Genomic DNA, 23,464 nt, shown 5'->3' with positions numbered 1-23,464 from the left:
CTCCATTTACTTCAGTGGTGTTTCTCCAGATTTACATCATGTAAACTGAGAGCAGAATTCATCTCTGTCTCTTTAGGTTTACTTGTTCTTTGTCATATCTTGGCTCTGCATCACTATCTCAATGAAGCTTGTATTCTGTTTTGAAATGATGGTGCAAATACTTTGGTAGCAATATGGTTTTCTGAATTTTCTTATGGGGAATATGCCATCCTTAAGAGCCATATTCTCTACAGCTGACCAAAACATCTATAAATGAAAAGATTCATTTTCTTTTTTCCCCACATTAAACAGCAGCAACAACCAAAAACAAATCTGCTGTTCTGATGTTTAAAGATTCTTCAGAGCCATATCCCCACCTTGCTAGCAGACAAATATGTCATCTCTATATCAAAGATATACTGGTGATTTCAAAATTGCTGAGCTCACTGCTTTAGAATAATTTGCTAAGCATATTGTTATAAATGATGTTCTCAAACTGACCTTGGTGTGACATTGTGTGCTTGAGAATGGTGTCTATCTAATTAAATATGTGAAGTAAAGATGAAATGGGAGAATGCAGGTTGTGAACTTTTGCCTCAGTAATGTCCTTGGTTTATTGAATGAAACATTGTTGCACTTTTCTGGTATTGTTTTTTTGGTCTGATTCTTTATTAATGATCCTTGATCACAGAATAGATTTTAATTTAGTAAGACTTACAATTTTAAACTACTCCACACTTACAACAGTAGTTCTCAAAACTTCATTCTTGAGATGCACAAAAGGGTAAAAAGATTTATGCCAATGTAATGCCGACAGACACCAGTCGTTGGCGGGCAGGATCAAACCTGAGACCTCTTGAGCTTAGTGCATGAGTCTCTATAGCATGAGCTAAAAGCCAACCAATTGTTACCTAAGGCTGTAGAGCAAACTCATTAATCTCTCTCTTTAAGTGGTCTCAGTGCCACTAGATGGGACAAAACACCACACCCAGAAGGTGTGTAAGTTAAATACTTCCCCTAGCTGAGGAAGCGCACCCTGAGCTTCAGAGACTTCCCAGTTGAAATCCCAGATGAGCCCCCACTTGTAACGCCAACAGTCCCTGGTTGTCCGCAGGCAAGATCGAACTGGGGATCTCTGGAGCTTAGTGCATGAGCCTCTACCGCATGAGCTAAAAGCCAACTGACTGTTAGCTAAGGCTGTACAGCAGATTCATTTTATATCTCTCTCCAAGAGATCTCAGTGCCACCAGATGGGACAGAATACCAAGAGGTGTGTAGGTTTCACCAGATCTATTCAGACCAAATAATAAATTATGAAAAAGGTTGAACCCACTTCTTGGTGTGTATTATTAATTTTGGCCCAACTATAGGTGTTTCAGGCAATACAGAACTGAGCTCAGAATTCACTAAAGCATAGGGCCTGTCTACTCAGGTAAACTGATAGGCACTGCTGTAGTGGAATAATTATTTCTCTGTAGCTATGCTGGTCAATTTCCCTATGTAGACAAGCCCATAACATAAAGAGGAAAGTCCAGCCTCTCACATAGAAGTCTACTCACTATGGGCCAAATCCTGGCCCCACTCACGAAAAAGAGGGTGGGTGGGAAATGGGCTCTGCTAGCAGAATCAATGCCAGGATTGTGGAGGATGAAATTTTGCTTCCCCAAGCTGGCAGTAAGGCTTGAGGTACCAGTGTACAGTAGGCATACTTCCAATTATCTATAATTCTGGGAGAGTCCAATGTGTCCTGTGATATTCTCTATCTGTGTATAAACAGGCAATTCTGCTAGAAATGGTACCATCTGTCAAAGTAATTTACAATTATAAGGAGATGATATATTGTGGATGGGCTGTGATGGATTTTACAAGGTACATGGAAAAGAACAGGACACGGTATGCTGCTCTGCACTCTCCCAGGCATGTGCCCCCCAGTGTAGGGGCCCCCGTTACATCAATGTTCCTCCTCTGTCCCAGCACAATGGGATACAGTCACCCTGGATGAACCTTCCACTATCTGGTCCTCCCCTATGGTGATACACAATGGGCCAGACTCTGATCTCAGGTTCTACCAGTGTGAATCCAGAGAAACTCCAATGACTTAAATGGGATGACTCCAGATTTATGTTGTGGTCACTGAGTTCAAAACGTGTTGCCAAATGAGTAGAGATGGAGACAGAATAGAAGCTTTAATTTTGAATTCTTTTTATCAGTCTGTGTATGCGGAACATTAATATCACTTAAAACATTTTTACCTTTCAAATTTAGAGCTATGGCTCAGTACAGTGTATTACATAATATACACATTTAGTGCTCAACACTTACAGATGGAGGAATTCTTCCTTTAGCTGCAGAGCCACACATTATTTCAGTCCAATGGACTTTATTTTCAAAATGCTTAACATAATATAAAGATGCACAGTTGTCACAACAGTCAAACAAACCAAAGTGATAAGAAAGGTTTGCTACTTACCCCTGTCTGTGTCATAAAGGAAGACAAAACGGTTCCATTCATAATGATCCAGCAAACTTAGGAGAGCTCCCCGTAAAGATGGTCGCAGCTGCAGCACAAACTGGCTCTCGCCCTCTGTGGGGAAACTTGGCGTGATGAGGGAGATGTGCAAGGCGCTGCAGAATGAGGTCAAGGTATGTACTGATCTCTTATCATACAGTCCAAAAATGGCAAAAACTCCTCTAGAGTACTGAGAGCAAACTGCAACAGAACAAAACACACTTCAACTAGTAACAAAACCTTTAAACAAACACATTTTATATATATATTTCCAGCATTTATATATGAAATTTCTCATTTATTTGGTCCAATCTATTTAAATGTATGTAAGCAACCTCAATTTTGATATGGATGTGTTTTTGAAACAAAACAGCATCAAACCTTGATTATAAATGATAATTTATCTCTGGCTTTTTGTTAAACAGCATGTACGAATTAAATAAGAAATTAACAGTTTGCATTCAAAGGAAAAGTCAATCTGCAGTATCTTACGTTGCGAATGATATGCTTGGTATTATGAACTGCATGTCATTCTACCTATATTTTTCACTGATTTATATCAATTCTTTAGGCAACTCTGAGCGTTTCTTTTATTTTAAATGGAAAAGGAGGTTGTGCTTTGTGGCAGTCTTCCTTCCCCCCTCCCCCCTTTCATCATATCAATTTCACTGTAAGCAGAAGTTCATTGTAACCAAAAAATGCAACTTGCACATTGTGAATTGAAACAATTTAGGACTTTTATTCTCCTTCTCCATAAATTGAGCCATTCTCTACATTAGAGCTTCATCCTTACATATGGTGAATAGCAACTTACTCCATGAATGCTCCCATTGACTTGTTAGTTCACTTCTAGAAAAAGGTACTAACTCAGCATAAGTAAGGGCATCGGACTCTTGCCCAAAATCATCTCTCTCTATGCTCTGCCAACATATGAATGAGAGACAAATGATGTTCAATGAATAGTCTGATTTGCTGATAGGCCCTCTAAGGGCCCAAAGCAAAGCCCACTGAAGTCAACTGAAAGACTCTCATTGACGTGAACAGACTTTGAATCAGGCCGTTAATGATCCATGCACATGAAGAGACATGGCTAGTGAGATGAAGGCAACTGGGGCACTAAGGGAGTTAGCTAGCAGAGTTTGCCAGTGAAGGAAAGCAGGGAGTTAGTGTTGTGTGTTGTTGTTTTTTCCTTTCCTTAATCTGCAGGTACTCAACAAGGGAGAATCCGCAAAGGGAGAAAAACTGTGTGTGGCTCTGCCACCAAGGCTAATTCTTCCTCTGCCTGCACCTATAGTGCCCCCTGCTGGCCACGTCAGGCAGAAGATAGTGCTCTGACTCCACCCAAATCCCCCACCTGTGTGGTCAAGAAGAGATATGCTATACTGGCAATCAGGAGGTGAGGAGCAGATCCCAATGGCTGAGAAGAAGGAGTCAACTGCATTCAAGGTTGGGAGGCTCATGGCCACCTCACCCAAAAGGAGAAGGTGTAGGGCACTGGTGGTCGGGGACTCCCTTCTGAGAGCGACAGAGACATCCATCTGCCAACCTGACATGATGTCCTGGGAGGCATAGTGCATGCCTGGAGCCAGCATCCAAAATGTTATGGAAAGGTTGCCAAGGCTCATCCATCTCTCTGATCACTACCCCATGCTTCTCCTCCATGTGGGCACTAATAGTATTGTCACTTATGACCCTGAGCAGATCAGCAATTACTACAGGGCTCTGGGATCAATTCAGGGGTCCCGAATTCTGGTCCATCCTCCTGGTTGAGGGTAAAGACCCAGGCAGGGATATGTGCATCCTAGAGATGAATGCATAGCTGTGCAAGATGGTGTTGACAAGAGGATTTTTGTTTCCTTGACCATGGGATGTTACGGGAAGGTGGTTTGCTGCGAAGAGACAGGGTCCACCTGAACAAGAAGGGGAAAAGCAACTTCACGCACCAACTCACCAACCTAATGAGGAGTGCTTTAAGCTAGGTTCAAAGGGGGCAGGTGACAAACACTGTATGCTCTCTACTTAGTGGGGAAGGAGAGCTAATAACTAATGACATCAATAAGGCTGAGGTGATTAATGCCTATTTTGCTTCAGTCTTCATTGAAAAGGATGATGCTGACCAGATACTCAATACAATTAAATATTAACAAGGGGGAAGGAACGCAAGCCAAAATAAGGAAAGAACAGGTTAAAGAATATTTAGATAAGTTAAATTGGCAGGGCCTGGTGAAATTCTTCCTATGTTGCATAAGGAACTAGCTGAAGTAATCTTGAAACTTTAAGCAATTATCTCTGAGAATTTATGGATGATGTGTGAGGTCCCAGAGAACTGGAAAAGGGCAAACGTATTTTAAAAAGGGGAACAAAGAGGGCCTGGGGAATTGTAAATCAGTCAGCCTAAACTTTGGTTCCTGGAAAGATCTGGAATAAAATATTAAATAATAATTTGTAAGCACCTAAAGGATAATAAGGTTAGTTATAAGGAATAGCCAGCATGGAATTGTTAAGAACAAATCATAATAAATCAACATAATTTTGTTCTTTGACAGGATTACTGGCCTACTGGATTGGAAGAAGCAGTAGATGTGACATATCTTGATTTTTGTAAGGCTCTCACATAATATTCTCATAAGCAAATGAGGACAATGAGGTCTAGATGAAATTACTATAAGGTGGGTGCGCAACTGGTTGAAAGACCATACTCAGAGTAATTATCAATGGTTCTTTATCAAACTGGGAGGGCATATCTAGTGGGATCCCATGGGGCGTATCTAGTGGAGTCCCGTGGTGGGTTGGATACTATTCTGTATTTTCATTAATGACTTGGATAATAGAGTGGATAGCATGCTCATAACATTTGCAAATGACACCAAGCTGGGAAAGGATGCAAGCACTTTGAAGGACAGGATTAAAATTCAAAACAATCTTGACAAATTAAAGAACTGATTTGAATTTAACAAGATGAAATTCAACAAAGATAAGTGAAAGTCTTTGAATTTAGGAAGAAAAAATCAAATGCACACCTACAAAATGTGCAACAAATTAGCTAGGTGGTAGTACTTTTGAAGAGGATCTGAGGATTACAGTGGATCACAAATTGAATATGAGTCAGCAATAGGATGCAGTTATGATAAAGGCGAATACCATTCTGGGTGTATTAACAGGAGTGTTGTATGTAAGACATGAGAGTAATTGTCCTGATCTACTCAGTACTGGTGAGGTCTCAGCTTCAGTACTGTGTCCACTTCTGGGGTACCACATTTTAGGAAAGATGTGTACAAATTGGAGAGCAACAAAAATGATAAAAGGTTTAGAAAATCTACCTATGAGGAAAGGTTAGCACACTGGACATGTTTACTCTTGAAAAAAGAAGACTGAGAGAGGACCTGACAACAGTCTTCAAATATGTTAAGGGCTGTTATAAAGAAGATGCTGATCAACTGTTTTCCTTGTCCACTGAACGTAGGATGAAGCAATAGGCTGAATTTGCAGCAAGGGAGATTTAGGTTAGATATTAAGAAAAACTTTCTAACTATAAGGGAAAATAAATTCTGGAATAGGTTTCCCAGGGAGGTTGTGGAATTCCCTTCATTGGAGGTTTTAAGAACATGCTGGACAAACACCTATCAATGATGGTGTCAAGTATCAGGGGGTAGCCGTGTTAATCTTTATCCACAAAAACAATAAGGAGTCCGGTGGCACCATAAAGACTAACAGATTTATTTGAGCATAAGCTTTCTTGGGTAAAAACCCCACTTCTTCAGATGCATGAAGTGAAAATTACAGATGCAGACATAAATATACTGATACATCAATGATGGTGTTCACTTGGTCTATTAGGTTTACTTGGTCCTGCCTCAGCACAGGGGGCTGGACTTGATGATCTTTTGAGGTCCCTTCCAACCCTACATTTCTAGGATTCTATGAAAACAGTCCACGAAGCTACTTTCTCTGGAAAATAGTTCTTCACTAGCAATTTATTACAGTCAAAATGAATAATTTCCTACTCTTGAACTATAAGAAAAAACAACAATGTACTGTAACTTATACATAATCATTAACATTGTTATATATCCCAAAATCACAGAAGTTACAGAAGGGAACAGTCAATTAGACCATCAAGTCCATTTTTCAGTAGTATTCAGTAGTATATACTCAGGTATTTTTCTGTGCTATATAAACAAACCTTTGTTTCTTACATGGACATTGAAAGAGCAAATACTCATGATAGTATGCAGGAATTAGGTAGTAGCATTCTTGCTGCCTTCAATGTCTTCTATGCTTCAGAAGCCACTACAACTGTGTGTGTGTGTGTGTGTGTTTTGAAATAATTTCCACAGCACTGAAAATATTTTTTTCTTCAATGCTGTATAGTATTTGTTCTGGATTCTTCAGTTCAATGGGACTGATTCTCCTAGTGTACATGTGAAGTAGCTCCATTAAAAGAAATGAGTGTAAAAAATGGAGTTTCGCCAGTGAAAAACCCATGTAAACAGAAAGGAGAAGCTCAGAAAAATGTGTAAGTATAATGCCCAGTTCAGTGATCGTCCACTCCCCCCCGCACCCCCATTGGTCTTGGTTGGGGTTTTTAGGTTCTAATGCAATACAAATAATAAAATAAATAAAATATAATAATTAATAATAATAATAATAATAGTAATAACAATAATGAGAATCAGGTCTTATTTTTACACAGTTTTTCAATGCAGGCTACACAAAGCCCTTGGAAGGGCCACACAAGATCCACTCCCCTTTCAATTCACAACTCCACTCTCTCAGCATCACATTGAGCTTTATAACTACAGCAATGGGGAAGATGGGTTCTCACACCATTTGCCTCGCCAAGACTGTGATGCTTTATGCTTGAAGGTTGCTATTTGTATCATCGCTGCTACCATTGTTAAACAATTGCAACAACTCTTATACAAAGCATACCGTGGAAGGCATCATGGAAAAGTTACAGTCTATCAAATATAATTATCTTGGTTAAATCTATGTATCGTCTTTGTATCTAAAGTTATGAATTCTGGCTATGTATCTGTATCTCAAATGTGTCTGCTCCTGCAAGACACCTCACAGATAGCTATCTACCTTTGATGTAAATTCTATGTGCTGATGGCCCATTAGGAATCTCCAATCTCACACTGGGCCATAGAAGAAACTCATCCCGCGGAGATAGCTCTTCATAAGGATGCCTCAGACAACAAGGGGCCAATAGCCACCCCCTGAGATTCAGCAAGCCATGTAAAGACAAGTGATATGCTCGTGTGACCCTGTACTCCATCTTGGGCCAGTAACTTTTCACAAACATGGCCTGTGAGCTTTGTCTGGGACAGTAAAATCCCATGCACATGGCACAGGATATGAAAGGATCCCTGAGACATCTCCATTTTGTCTTCATTTCCTGATTATTCCATCAAGGCTACAAACCTGATATATGGACTTTGCAATCACATGTATGTATATGATTCCTTAACCATTTATAGCGCTTTTCTTTTCTTTTCTTTTCTTTTCTTTTCTTTTTTTTCCTTTTCTTAATAAACCGTTAGATTTTAGTTACTAAAGGACTGACATCAGTGTGTTAATGGGTAAGATCTGAGTTATATATTAACCTGGCTAAATCACTGATCCCTTGGGATTGGAAGAACTCTATATCAGATTAAACTGGTTTTCAGTAACCCCACTCATGGGATGGTTCACTAACTACACAGGGGAGCATTAACTTGAAAAAATGACATTCTTTGAAACAATATTTTTATAATTGTTTTGCCTTGATACAGCAGTGCTCCCTATTAAAATTTCTAAACACCTCTGTGTTTATTTTTCATAGCTTTTTCTTTTCTAACCTTTCTGTTTTCTTCATCATATTCCTTCACCCCGATTAAACGGATCCTTCTGGAACATGATTTCTGCTTCTGGTATCAGATATATGAACAATGAAGCTACAGAATATATGCTAAGTGGACTAATTTCATCCCTGGTTTAAACTCCATTTGCCTCAAGGTTATACCACATAAAAATCTGGCACATTACTTCAAAAATATGCTTGGCCTGTGGGCTGGTTTAGGATAACTAATCCTAAAATATATTGCTACATTCTAATATTTAACAAATAGCCACTGTACTAAGACTGCCCTAATGAGGGACCGTCATCAATTAAATGGATATAAAATGGATAGGAACATAATAGAGAAAAATAGTGTCACAGAGAAAATGGGCAGATGAAACTCTTACACCTCCTTGAGGACTAGTCTAATGTCTTATGCTTTGAGAATGAGAGTACCCTGGTCTGAAACGGCTCAAGAAGAAAGGTGAAATGGGTAAACTGGGGACAGAAGAACGGAATTTAATGTTTTTAACTTACTGACATGTTTATTGATTGTGTTTGATAAAATGTATGCCTATCATAATCCTGAACATTTTGCTGTTATGCTCAATTCATTCTCTCCACCCTTTGTCCTTGTCTTTTATATTATATATTATCCAGGACAGGACATGGATGTTCCTCTGAACATGGAAAACTCCTGGCCCTTTTTTGGGTGCCACCTCAACTAAATACATAAATAATAATAATAATAATACAGTAAAACAATAATAATAATGATAAATGTGGGCAGGGAGGGGCTAAATTAAGATGTCTTTGCCAAAAAAGTAAATTGAATAACAAATATTTGATTTATCAAAAGTTTTACTTCCTACAATGTAACTTCATTCAGTGGATAGGCATTGGAAATCAGAGCTAGGTTCTATTCCAGCTCTGCCACTGACCTACTTTGTGACCTGAAGCAAGTCATTTCACATCTGTTTCATCTCCAGCTCTCTGTCTGCCTTGTCTATTTAGATTATAAATAGTTCAGGGTAGGTTCAATATTTTCCTATGTGTTTGTACAGTGTTTAACAAACTGAGCCCCTATCTTAGTTGGGAACTGTATGTGCTACTGTAATATAATTAATAACATTTTTGTTATTACTAAATTATTAATAAATAATAATGTAATATTTTGTGGACTATGCCTTATAATTCTGTGGTTAAAGCCCTGATCCTACACCCACTTAAACATTAGACCATAAGAACAGCCATGATGGGTCAAACCAAAGGTCCATCTAGCCCAGTATCCTGTCTTCCGATATTGGCCAATGCTAGGTGCCCCAGAGGGAATGAACAGAACAGGTAATCATCAAGTGATCCATCCCCTGTCACCCATTCCCAGCTTCTGGCAAACAGAGGCTAGGGACACCATCTCTGCCCATCCTGGCTAATAGCCATTGATGGAGCTATCCTCCATGAATTTATCTAGTTCTTTTTTGAAACAACTATTTAACTAGGCACATCAATTGTCCCTGTTAGGTCAACGGCACTACCCATGCACATTAAGTTAAACATATGCTTAAGTGTTACAGGAACGCATCCTTAGGAAGTGCTACTTAAAGATCAGTATATGGATTGACACCAAAATGTTAGGCCTCAAAAATTCACATGAATATCTTTTACATTTAACCCAGAGCAATACACCTCATGCAACTATAACTTCACTCCATGAATGGCTTACCAGCTCATTTAAACATACTCTCTTAGGAACAATGAAACCTTCAGTTTAGTGTGCCAGATCATATGGTAATTTGGAAAGTGAATTTTTATTTACATAAATGCAGATGTGAGAACATATTGCAAAGCAAGCAACAAACGTGTTACATAGTTTAATTATTAAGTGTCCACAATTCTTGTGGATTATCTCTGATAGACTATTTCTATTCAGATAATTCATGAAGTAGTTAAAACTTACAATGCATTAATTGTATATTGAATAGAAATGGAAATTGAATTAGCTGCAAAATTAGATTTTAACAGAAAAAACTGTACCATCAATTTGAACATTGTAATATGGTATTTTGTCTAAATTATATAGACAATTTATGTAAAAGTGTCTATACTGGGTGATATCTAGGGGAACAGGAAAGGAGGGGCCCTCCCACTTTTGCAGACACTAATGTGATCAGATGGCTGAAGCCCTGCTCACCCTTGGTAAGGGAGCAAAATCCACTTCCTCACTACAGAACAAACTGGAGAAAATTCTGAACATGATCCACAGCCCATTGAAATCAATGGGAATTTTTCCACTGACATCAATGGGCTATGGGACTGGCCTTCTGTTAAGCTCCTCTAAGACAGATGTCTCGCCCCTCCTACAGCTGTGTGTAGCAGGTTTTTTTGTGGTGAGGCAACAAGAAAAAATGGTTATCATAAGTGCTGACAACTCATATTTCCAGCTGAAGAATTCAAAGCAAATTAGATTTTCCTAAATTTCTGTGCAGAAAATTGCATCAACCTTAAAGCACTTTCTGACAGAAATATTTTGTATGTACAACTGCAAATAATTTTAATTCAAGGAGATACTTTTACACAAGGAAACATTTTCCACTGAGTCTATTTTTAAAATTACTTGATAGAACGACTTTCTCTCTAAGATGTGCTTCAGCTCCTCTACTTAGTAGAGCCACTCTGCTCATGAAATTTACATTTGTTGAATGCTGAATACTTTATTTTTTCTTTGGTATTTTATAGTTCTGTCTGCAATAACCCATTATCATTGGGCCCTTGCATTGCAGTTCTGGGTTTACACCTTTCGCTCATGCTGCAAAAGCTCGTTCTATTCGGGGATCTCCCATAGAGAGTCAAACATGCAACATATATCTACCATATCCTGCATGACTAAAAACATATCTTACATGATACAGAGGCTATTCTAATTTTTGAAAACTGACCAAAATATTAGATCATGGGGCCTCACCCTTAGGGCTTTTCTAACTTAATGGAGTTTGTAATGGAAGTTACAACAGAGGTGGACTCTGTGTGCACACAGAGCCCCAGTGAAGAAAATGTGACCCCTCCAGAGCTCAGGGTTCAATTGCATCTTTTAATAACATAAGAATGGCCACAATGGTTCAGACCAATGCTTCAGGTAACCTAGTATCCTATCTTCTGACAGTGGCCATATGCTTCATAGGGAGTGAACAGAATTGGCAATTATTGAGTGATCCATCCATTGTTGTCCAGGCCCAGCTTCGTGAAGTTGAAGGCTTAGGGACACCCAGAACATCGGGTTGCATCTATGACCATCTTCGTTAATAGCTATTGATGGACCTATCCTCCATGAACTTCTCTGAGTCTTTTCTGAACCTACTTATACTTTTGGCCTTCACAACATCTCATGGCAACAAGCTCCACAGGTTGTGCTTTATGTGAAGAAGTACTTCCTTTTTGTTTGTTTTAAATCTGCTGCCTATTAATTTCATTACGTGACCTCTGGTTCTTGTATTTATCCCTTCACATAACACTTCCCTATTCACTTTCTCACACCATCCCTGATTTTATAGACCTCTATCATATATCCTTTTAGTCATCTCTTTTCTAATCTGAACATCCCTAGTGTTTTTATTCTGTGCTTTTATGGAAGCTGTTCCATACCCTTAATCATTTTTGTTATTCTTCTCTGCACCTTTTCCAATTCGAAGATATCTTTTTTGGAGATGGAGCGACCAGAACTGCATGTAGTATTCAAGGTGTGCATATATCATGGATTTATATAGTGGCATTATGATATCTTATGTTTTACTATCTATCCTTTTCCTAATGGTTCCTAACATTGTTAGCTTTTTGACAACCATTCTATATTGAGTGGATGTTTTTAGAGAACTATCCCCAATGAATCCAAGATCTCTTTCTCGAGTAGTAAAAGGTTAATTTATATCCCATCATCATTTTGTATGTATAGTGGGGCTTATGTTTTCTAATGTGCATTACTTTGCATTTATCAATATTCAATTTCATCTGCCATTTTGTCACCCAGTCACCAGTTTTGTGAGATCCCTTTGTAAGTCTTCACAGTCAGCTTTGGACTTAACTATCCTGAGTAATTTTGTATTGTCTGCAAATTTTGCCACCTCACTGTTCATCCCCTTTTCCAGATTTATGAATGCTGAACAATACACGTGTCCCACACAGATCCCTGGGGACCCCATTATTAAGCCTATATGCACTGTGAAAACAGACCATTTATTCCTACCCTTTGTTTCCAATCTTTTAAGCAGTCACTGATCCATAAGAGGACCTTCCTTCTCATCCCATAACTGCTTACTTTGCTTAACAGCCTTTGGTGAGGGACCTTGTCAGAAGGATTTCTGAAAGTCCAAGTACATTATGTCATCTGGATCACCCTTGTCTACATGCTTGTTGACACCTTCAGAGAATTGTAGTAGATTGGTGAGGCATGATTTATCTTTAAACAAACTGTGCTGTCTCTTCCCCAACATACCGTGTTTATCTACGTGTTTGATAATTCTGTTCTCTACTATAATTTCAAACAATTTGCCTGGTACTGAAGTTAGACTTTCTGGCCTGCAATTGCCAGGATCACCTCCAAAGTTTTTAAAAAATAACTGGTGTTACATTATCTACCCCTCCAGTCCTCTGGTTTAGAGGCTGATTTAAGTGAGAGGTAACACACCAGAGTAAGTCGTTTTGCAATTTCATATCTGAGGGTTCTTCAGAACTCTGTGGTGAATACTTGCAGCACTGGAACCTAAACAGGCATAAAAGACCATACACACATTTTACTGCAGACGAGAGGTGAACTGATCCCATTGAAGTGAATGGCAAAACTCCTGTTGATTTCAATAGAGCCAGATTTCATCCCAAAAGTATAATGCTAATTTAGGACCTGTGGTCCTCTGAACTCTTACAAAAACGATGAGTACCCTCTCAACTCCCGTGCTGAGTAAAAGCATCAAAACTGCATGAACCAGGTTCACCATGAACACAGGACAAATCTTGAGATACAATTAGTTTGATGGTTTATTTGTGTTATGTGTCATGAGAACTTGGACATTGCTCTCAGAACTGATCTATTTCATTGTGTGAATGTCATTTCCTTCACTCTATATTCAAACTTCAGGGAACAACAACAAGAAAAATTAACAGCATTTCTCTGCAGCATTTGCTTCTGACAAAAAGAGTGCAAGCTTTTATAAAATCTGCCTCCACATCCCGTTTTTTAATGAAACAGAACAAAGAGAAGGCTGTATTTTGTTTTAAGAGGTAATTCTTTAATGTCCAATTCTCTACAAAGTTAGCTTTCCTGTTTCCTTTTATCCTGAAAAGGCAGAAAATAGGCTCTTTTCACTTTTTTCCCGCTTTCAAAACATCAGTACTATTTAAAGTAGAAGGGCTTCTTATGAACTCTGTAGTTGATTCTCATAAAATAGCATTTTAAACATAGCAACTTAATCGCAGGCTTTTCTTAGTCAAAAAAAAAACTACTTATAATTAAAAAAAAATCCCCAGCAATTTCTCTGTATTGGAGAATCACAATTATGTGAATGCTGCAGTTCTTCTGCCAGGCAAAACTACCATTGACTGGAATTTACTGAATGTAGTGGAAGTTTTGAAAGCAGGAGGACCACACTGACCAGTCGCTGGGATTTTATTTTTGTCTTCCCAGGCTGGTGAGTTTGCACACAGGTTTACGTCACTCAACTGCTGGATTGTTCTCTGCTGTGCATTATTGTTTCATCCAATCTAGTATTAATGTCTTCTAGAGCTGGAATTTCTACCACTTTCCTCCTTCAATCACTACTCCACTGCCTAATAGGTTTTGCTGTTGGAAAGATTCCCTCTAATATTCAGCCTAAATGCTTATTCAGTTATATTCACTTGATTACCCCTACTGATACCACTGTATAACATTCCTCGCTCCTTTGTGTTTACCTTCTAATACTTGTAGGCTGTTGGGATCTGATTCATTCAGAGATGGATTTCAATGGGAGCACTCATGTACTTGAAGTTAAGCATGTGTTCAAGGTAGGGCTGTCAAGCTATTAAAAAATTAATTGTGATTAATCGCACGATTAATCACACTGTTAAGCAATAATAGAATATCATATATTTAAATATTTTTGGATGTTTTCTACATTTTCAAATATATTTATTTCAATTACACAGAATATAAAGTGTACAGTGCTCACTTTATATTTATTTTTGATTACAAGTACTTGCACTGTAAAAAAAACAACAAAAGAAATAGTATTTTTCAATTCAGCTAATACAAGTACTGTAGTGAAATCTCTATCATGAAAGTTGAACTTACAAATGTAGATTTATGTACAGAAAAACTGCATTCAAAAATAAATCAATATAAAATTTTAGAGCCTGTAAGTCCACTCAGTGCTACTTCTTGTTCAGCCAATCACTCAGATAAAGAAGTTTGTTTACATTTGCAGGAGATAATGCTGCCCGCTTGTTTACAATGTCACCTGAAAGTGAGAACAGGTGTTCTCATGGCACTGTTGTAGGCGGCATCGCAAGATATTTATGCGCTAGATGTGCTAAAGATTCATATATTACTTCATACTTCAACCACCATTCCAGCGGACATATGTCCATGACGATGATGGGTTCCGCTCGATAACAATCCAAAGAAGTGCGGACCGACGCATGTTCATTTTCATCATCTGATTCCACCAGCAGAAGGTTGATTTTCTTTTTTGGTGGTTCAGGTCCTGTAGTTTCCACGTAAGAGTGTTGTTCTTTAAAGATTTCTGAAAGCATGATCCACACCTAGGATTTTGGAAGCACTTCAGAATCTTAAATCTTGGGTCGAGTCCAGTAGCTAACTTTAAAAATTTCACATTGGTATCTTCTCTGCATTTTGTCAAATCTGCAGTGAAGTGTTCTTAAAATGAACAATATTTCCTGGTTCATCATCCGAGACTGCTATAAAAGGAAATATATAGCAGAATGCAGGTAAAACAGAGCAGGGGACATACAATTTTCCCCCCGAGGAGTTCCGTCATAAATTTAATTAATGAGCATCAGCATGGAAGCATGTCCTCTGAAATGGTGGCCAAAGCATGAAGGGGCATATGAATGTTTAGAGTATCTGGCACATAAATACCTTGAAATGCCAGCTATGAAAGTGCCATGCAAATGCCTGTTCTCACTTTCTGGTGACATAGTAAATAAGAAGAGGGCAGCATTATTTCCTGTAAATGTAAACAAACTTGTTTGTCTTAGTGATTGGCTGAACAAGATGTAGGACTAAGTGGACTTGTAGGCTCTGAAGTTTTACATTGTTTTGTTTTTGAGTTCAGTTATGTAACAAAATAAAATCTACATTTGTAAGTTGCACTTTCATGAGAAAGAGCTTGCACAATAGTACTTGTATTAGGTGAATTAAAAATTGTATTTCTTTTGTTTATCACTTTTAAAGTATAAATATTTGTAATCAAAAATAATATACACTCATTTCAGTTACAACACAGAATACATAATATATATGAAAATGTAGAAAAATCATCCAAAATATTTAATACATTTCAATTGCTATTCTATTGTTTAACAGTGTGATTAAAACTGTGATTAATCACAATTAAAAATTAATTTTTTGAGTTAATCACGAGTTAACTGTGATTAATCAACAGCCCTAGTTTAAGGATTTTGCTGGATGAGGACTTGATCTTTTATCTTCACTGAATATCTTGCAGCCCCCTAAACATTTTTGTGGCTCTTATCTGAACTCCCTGCAATTGTAAGTGTCTCTCTGAGACCAGATCTGAAAACAATATTCCAGGTACTGTATACAGAGAGACTAATTTCACCTTGTCCCGTGATGCCTATGTACATTAACACTAAAATTGCACTTTTGTTTTGGCTGCTACATGTCCCTGCAAATTCATGTTTAAATTTGTTGTCCACTATCACCTCTACATTTTTTTCAGCATTACTGCTCTCCAGCTTTCTCCCTCCCAGCAAACCTGTGGAGCTTGCAGCTTTCCAAACTGAATCACATTGTTATTTTCTAATCATGTTTTTAATTTCTCTTGGTCCCTTTTTAATATTCCTCTGAACTCTCTGCAAATTTAATATAATCTGTGAATTTTCATGTCACAATATTAAGACAGGAACATGATTTACTTCTATTTAAATTGTATAAGATTCACATGTATTTAGAAACCAATCTAACGCCAATGAAAATCTTTTGATTTTACAGTAACATCTTGTTCTTAATCTCATTCAGCGTAGGCAGGCAGAACACAATTTGAGAAAAGTTTCAGAGTAGCAGCTGTGTTAGTCTGTATTCGCAAAAAGAAAAGGAGTACTTCTGTCACCTCACGAAAGCTTATGCTCAAATAAATTTGTTAGTCTCTAGGGTGCCACAAGTATTCCTTTTCAATTTAGGAAAAGTTATGTATTTTTCAATGGTAAAAATAGAGAAGTTCCTGTGTTTTTGTTTTGAAAAACAAAAATGCTTAAAAAAATCTGTTCTGGGAATGGAATGTATCCCTGTTGAAAGACCAAAAGTCAACTGCCATCCTCCAGACAATGTAGGTTAGAAAAGCACATTAAAACACTTAAATCTTATATAGAATCATAGAACTGGAAGGGACCTTGAGCGGTCATGTAATCCAGTCCCCTGCACTCAAGGCAGTACTAAGTATTATATGTTGGGCATTATCAAATTTATCAAATAATTTAAACAATTTAAATTTACAGCCAGTTACACCTGATCACATTTTAGAAAACTGTATAATTTAGTTAAACTGACATTTAAATGTCAAGTACTTTTTCTGCATTTCCTTTCCCATGATTACTGACTTGCAAGAAATGTGTCTAATTAAATGACTGAAAGAGTTGGAGTCTAATTTCTCCTTCACAGCAATTAATTATGATGTCACAAAACTATATGATGACATTGTAGCTGTGAAAGAATTAGGCTAGTGAGGAGACAGGAAAACGGTGATGGGGAAGAATTCTTGACCTGAAGGGAAAAATATTACAGTACCCAACGAGATATAAAAGCAGAACTCTTTCTTCTGCCTACTGCATCCTGTTCTATTTTTTTAATTGGAAGACCAAAGCAGCTGCTGGCAATAAAAGGACATAGGGCTGTTGTGAAGAAGCCCCAAAATCAAGAGTATTCTAAAAGCAACAGGGAATTTCAGGGATCAGAACACATGAAGTGAAAAATGTTTCTATGTGCAAATGATTTCTTAAGTATATTATTAATTATTTGCCTTGTTGTAGCACCTAGAAGCCCAAGTCATAGCCAAGGATCCCATTGCACTAGGTGATGTACGAAGAACAAAAAGATGGTCCTTGCCCCAATTTTCAACCCAGTTACCTGTGTTCCAAATTACAAATAAAAGAATCAAGGTACAAGATGAATGACACAAAATGGGGGGGCCACAATGGTGAAAGGAGTGAAATACTTTAACATCACTATTCCAGACTCATATTTTTAACCTCACTGGGTAACCTATAACTTTACACAACTGCCAACATAAAGCTGGATGCATGCATGGCACTTCTTGGCAGAAAAGTAGTTTGTGGGAGAGAGGAGACTTAAAGACTTTTTTCTCTAGAAAACTATGAAATTTGACCAATGCCAGTAGTAACGATATTTTTTTTACCTACGATATTCTATAGCCTTGACTTGCCTGGAGCCAGGATTTCAGCCAGGGAATTTTTCCTGAGGAAGGGCTGAATAAGAACTGCTCAGTTTGGCCCAATGTTTTCTAATTAGGTTGTGCTAGTTCAGTCATTGTGTTTATTGCATGATTTGGAGGACTCATTTGAGAAAACATCAAAAAAGTTATACATAAATTCGTTTAGAGCTCCTACCCAGTGCAACTTATTGAAAGGTTGCAGTTATCACTGATCAGAGTTATTTTTTTTTAAAATTATGTGCTATTTGGAGTGTAATGATATGTTGTGTTTTACTTCAGTCTGTTTTTTAATTTATAAAGTGTGACTGTATTCTGAAAAGTGACACTAATAATAGCAAAATAATGGGAGGGTGGGTTGTTTATTTTTACAGCTGGCGCTGCAAAGCTGGGATCTTAGCATTAAGATGGATTCTTTCCTTCTTATACATCACCACCCGTAATAAAGACAAACTATGCTCCCAATTATATCTGTGCAATTCCATCATCACATGTGTGTGACTTCATTGTTTTCTTTACTTTTAGAATTCCTTCCCTATTCCTTATATTAGATGTGACCAGAGTAAAGTTGAAAATAGTATTGTTAGAGAGATGGATTGTCTAAGTACATGGTTGGGAGCCAGTGAATTCTAAATTCCTAATTTTTTATCCTCACTCTCACAATAATTTCCCCTAGCTATGGACAAGTCACTTAGCTACTCTGTTTCCCATCTGTAAATCAGAGATTATAATGCTTAACTACCTCACTGAGGTGTTAGTGTTTGTAAAGAGTCTTGAAGATGAACTATGTAAGTATTTATTCCAAGTAACAATATAAGTATCTTTATGACCAATTACTGGCCCATTTGGCAGGAACCCTTTTTTAAAATAATTTTATTTAGAACTCAAGCCTCCCTTGAGTGTAAATGGCTTGTTTAGTCTTTGTTTCATGGAAGAAAAGCATATCTAAATCATAGAATCATAGAATCATAGAATATCAGGGTTGGAAGGGACCCCAGAAGGTCATCTAGTCCAACCCCCTGCTCAAAGCAGGACCAAGTCCCAGTTAAATCATCCCAGCCAGGGCTTTGTCAAGCCTGACCTTAAAAACCTCTAAGGAAGGAGATTCTACCACCTCCCTAGGTAACGCATTCCAGTGTTTCACCACCCTCTTAGTGAAAAAGTTTTTCCTAATATCCAATCTAAACCTCCCCCATTGCAACTTGAGACCATTACTCCTCGTTCTGTCATCTGCTACCATTGAGAACAGTCTAGAGCCATCCTCTTTGAAACCCCCTTTCAGGTAGTTGAAAGCAGCTATCAAATCCCCCCTCATTCTTCTCTTCTGCAGACTAAACAATCCCAGCTCCCTCAGCCTCTCCTCATAAGTCATGTGCTCTAGACCCCTAATCATTTTCGTTGCCCTTCGTTGTACTCTTTCCAATTTATCCACATCCTTCCTGTAGTGTGGGGCCCAAAACTGGACACAGTACTCCAGATGAGGCCTCACCAGTGTCGAATAGAGGGGAACGATCACGTCCCTCGATCTGCTCGCTGGGTCTGTCCTGTTTTTCCAGGCCTTAGTTCACTAGGATAATTTTTTTTCCTGAGTTTTAGTTAGACATCACTCAGAGATTTTCTTTCTTTCTTTCTTTCCACTATGTTGAATTATTGTTGCATTCTGTAGACTCAGTCGTTCCAATGATCTAGCTTCACTGACATTTTTCCCCACATTTTGCAGCTTGTCTATTTTCCCAAGATAATGCAATGATCATTGCTAAGGGATTCTTCAGACATGTAGACTCTACTTACCATGGACATATCATGTCAAAACAACATCAGGGAACTCCACTGTGTGGAGGACCAAAAGACGAGGGCTTAAGGTCTGTGCTATCATTTCCCTCCCCCTCCCTCCACCTGTGTCTTTAGATTGGTTCTTTGTTATTTTTTAAGGTAGCAGAGCCTCCACAATTGTGCCAATAGGAACCAAGCATAAGACAGTCTTGATATACTAAAATGAAATGATCGGCATGCTATACTGGAGCCATACCTCTGACTGGTTTCCCTTTTTGTCACCAAACTGTATCTTCAAACCTGGGAAAAATAATCATTTGTTTTTTTCTTTTTCTACACAAAAGATCTCTCCATAGCTCTAGGTCCCACACAGTAATTAAACATTACAAATAGAAATACAATTCAGAATACATAACATAAATGAACTACCCAACCAAGATGAGTCAGAATGAAGACAGCTTACACCCAAAATAGAATAACAACCATCCTCTTCTGCTGCCACTAACCCTCAATCAGCTTTCTTTTCAAAAGACTGCGCAAATTCTTTTCCCTCAGAGTGCCCACAAGGTTAATGACTTCAGGCTCTAATTCACTGACTTGGGGTTTCATGTTTCAGAGTCAAAAACCTGTGTGGTGCATGCCCTTTCACAAGTCCCCTGCCTTAAAATGAGGATTAAGGATAACTCTTTAAATAATCTTTTCCTTCATTTTCCACCTACCTCAGGCTACCATGAGTCAAACTGGTACTGGACACCTAACACCGGTTTATTTCAAACACAGACAAATTTACATTGCAAAACTGGATAGATGTTAGCTCAGATGTATTTTTATTTTTGGTTCTTAAAAACAAATCAAGTTTGAAACTTTGACTAAGACGTAACTATTACTTGAATGCATCACAACACAAAAGCAAAGGACACCTTTGAAATGTAGGTGTTGTTGAAAGTCTGACAAGGACAGAGGATGGGACAGTTAGAGTCAGAGTTTTAGGTCAGAAGGGACCACCAAATCATCTAGTTTGACTTCTAGTCAAACTTGATCTAGTTTGTATGTCACAGGCCACGATACCCACACACTCAATCCACCAATCAAAATTAGACCAAAATATTACAGCCAACAGGAGAATAGACTATTATGTGCCACAGGCAGAGAATAGGACGGCCAAGGTGCACCAATGCCCAAGACCCCTGCAATGGCAGGGAAAGGATTGAAATATACTCAGATAATCCTGGCAAGTGACCCACACCCAGATGCTGCCAAGGAAGGCAAAAATCCCCAAGGGCACTGCCAATGTGACCTGGAAGAAAATCCCTTCATGACCCCACACATAGTGATCAGTGAGACGCTGAGCATGGGAGCAAGAACCAGCCAGCCAAACACCTGAGAGAGAGCATGCTCAGTGTCATCTGAGGGCCCTGGCTAACGTCCCAGAAGGACGTTGCTTCAGAAGGAGATTAAGAAAAACCCACCCAGAATACATATGAGGTATGTATGTGAAATCCCTTCTTGACACTGGCAGTAACGAGCTGAACCCCTGAAACAGGAGCTTTTAGGAACATATAACAAACAGGAAGTGAACCCTTAGGCTGTTGAGCCCTACCTGCTAACATTACAAATAACCCTGTCAGAAAATTGCACTCAAATTTGTCCAGCTCTCTCTTAAAATGAATCAAATTGTTTGTGTCACAGGCGGAGAATATGCTATTATATTGTCATAATCATAAACATACCCAGCCATGCACAAAACATTGATTTGTGAGAAATAATTAGACTGTAAGCTCTCTGGGGAAGGAACCATGTTGTTGCTCTGTGTTTGTACAGCACCTAGTACAAGGAGCTCCTGGTCCATGACTGGATCTCCTAGGTGTCACCACAATAGGAATAATAAATACACATGGTCCAGAGGAGTAAGGTAGAGTAAGGATATTCTTGTCCTGGAATATCAAATTTTCCCATTTCCCAACCAACCAGATTGGCATATAAACACACCACTCTGATAGTCTGAAATGGTTTAGAACAGTGGTGGGCTTCCCACAGCTCCCACTGGCTAGGAATGGTGAATCGCGGCCACTGGGAGCTGTGGGGGGCTGTGCCTGGGGATGGGGATTGTCAACTTCCGCAAAATGTATCCTGACGGACCACAGGTTCCCCACCACTGGTTTAGAATGTACCTCTCTAGGAGCTATGCTCATTCACACCATTGAAAATTGCATATTTGAAATACAGTAAGGTGGGAAACCACCTTGACATAGAACTGTGGCTGCAAAATGTCAATCATTATAGAAAAAATGAAAATGCAACATGTTAGCACAAAGTCATAAACTCAGCCCTCCATATAAACAATAAACTGTTGCCCCAGAAACTATCCCTTCATCAGTCTCTGCTAGCACATGGCTAGGCAGATGGTACAGTTCCTTGCTGGCCCCTGGGACAATGTGCTGCTTGCATCGCTTCTTCTGTGACACTCACCAGTTGTGAGTTCATGAAAACAGTAACTTGTAAAATGAAACAAAAAAATAGAAATTATTCAAAACAAGTTAAATGACACTGACTTGCTTGAGGAGTTACTTGGAAAAATTTACATACCTAATATTTGCCTACACAGCTGTACATTTGCTGCTCCACTTCTTCCTATCTGCTATCTCTTTTCATGCCTGTCTTAAGATTTCAAATGTATATTATATTAATTCTTGCCTCTGGATTTCCCAGTGCATCCTGCTTGCTCTTTGTCAAGATTTTAGGCCTGGATCTTGCAAACTTATTCATTTATATGAAAATTTACCCACGTGAGTAAGATCACTGATGTTAAAGGAACTGTCTGCTTAGGGAACTTTACACACGTAACTTTTTACGGGATTGGGGCCTTATACTGAAAGGCATCTTGAAAGGGAGTATCTATATTTGGGGCCCACAGAGTGCTGAGAACTTTGTTGGTGGTGATTTTTTTTAAGAGAGGGCAAAGATAAGGGAAGAGCTGTGATCAGTTGGCTAGCACTTCTGTTGCCTTCAATGAATGCTCCAAATAAGGGTGTACTGTGAGGTCTGGGGGTAACTGAGGCAGATTGTAATGAAGTTTCTTGTGATTATGAAATACTGCACTCTACTGTAGTTATCTGGGATGCCTTTAATGATCTTCACCTTATGTAATATTCTCTTCACTGTTCAAGTAGAGTAGCATGTTATTCACTTAAATTAAACCTCTGCTCTTTTATAACATCAAAATCCTTTCCTCTCTTTGATGGAGCAATCATAAAAGTGAACTGTATGTGCTATACATATTTCTCTTTCTATATCAATCTTTGTCTGCAAAAAGTGCTTTGATTTAACAGCCTGGTGTAAATAATGTACTAACACATCATTTCTGATACACTAAGAACTGCTTAAAATTATTTTGCTGTAAAGACTGCTTTACAAATAACAAAATATTGTACATTTTGCCTAAGGCATTATGTAAGGCTAGTTGTTTTTATGCTGGCATGTGCAGGAAAAAAAGCAGAATTAGTTCAGCACAGCTCACAGCTGTGATCACTGGAGTAAAACTCAGGGTCTAGAGGCTGCTAGCTTAGATTTTGTATGGCAAATGCAGCTGTACTTTACTACTGGTTCACTGGGCCTGATGCTAATAATTTTTAAATGGCCTGTTAGTTATAACAGTGGCCTCAAGCTACCTCCAATTTCAAATCCTGTTAATGTTCATGTATCTTTAAA

General features: G+C 38.4%; 1 protein-coding gene across 9 annotated transcripts in view; it reads right to left on the bottom strand.

Annotated features, from left to right (window-relative positions):
- Nucleotides 1-23,464, bottom strand: part of GRIA4 (glutamate ionotropic receptor AMPA type subunit 4) — a 294,100-nt gene that overhangs the window by 178,403 nt on the left and 92,233 nt on the right. For 8 of the 9 annotated variants that reach the window (XR_006277594.1, XR_005293872.2, XM_043504201.1 and 5 more), the window contains exon 3: nucleotides 2,450-2,689. The exons of the other annotated variant lie outside the window; for it this stretch is intronic. Coding sequence is in view for 6 of the 8 variants with exons in the window: in XM_043504201.1 (XP_043360136.1) it covers nucleotides 2,450-2,689 (240 nt within the window). In the remaining 2 variants the exon portion in view is untranslated. The remainder of the gene's footprint in view (nucleotides 1-2,449; nucleotides 2,690-23,464) is intronic. 9 annotated transcript variants of the gene reach the window in all.

The sequence above is a fragment of the Dermochelys coriacea genome, chromosome 1, assembly GCF_009764565.3.
Source record: "Dermochelys coriacea isolate rDerCor1 chromosome 1, rDerCor1.pri.v4, whole genome shotgun sequence".
In the NCBI taxonomy this organism is placed as follows: domain Eukaryota; kingdom Metazoa; phylum Chordata; order Testudines; family Dermochelyidae; genus Dermochelys; species Dermochelys coriacea.
The sequence above is the reverse complement of the archived record's forward strand: the minus strand, read 5'-3'. Positions and strand labels throughout refer to the sequence as shown.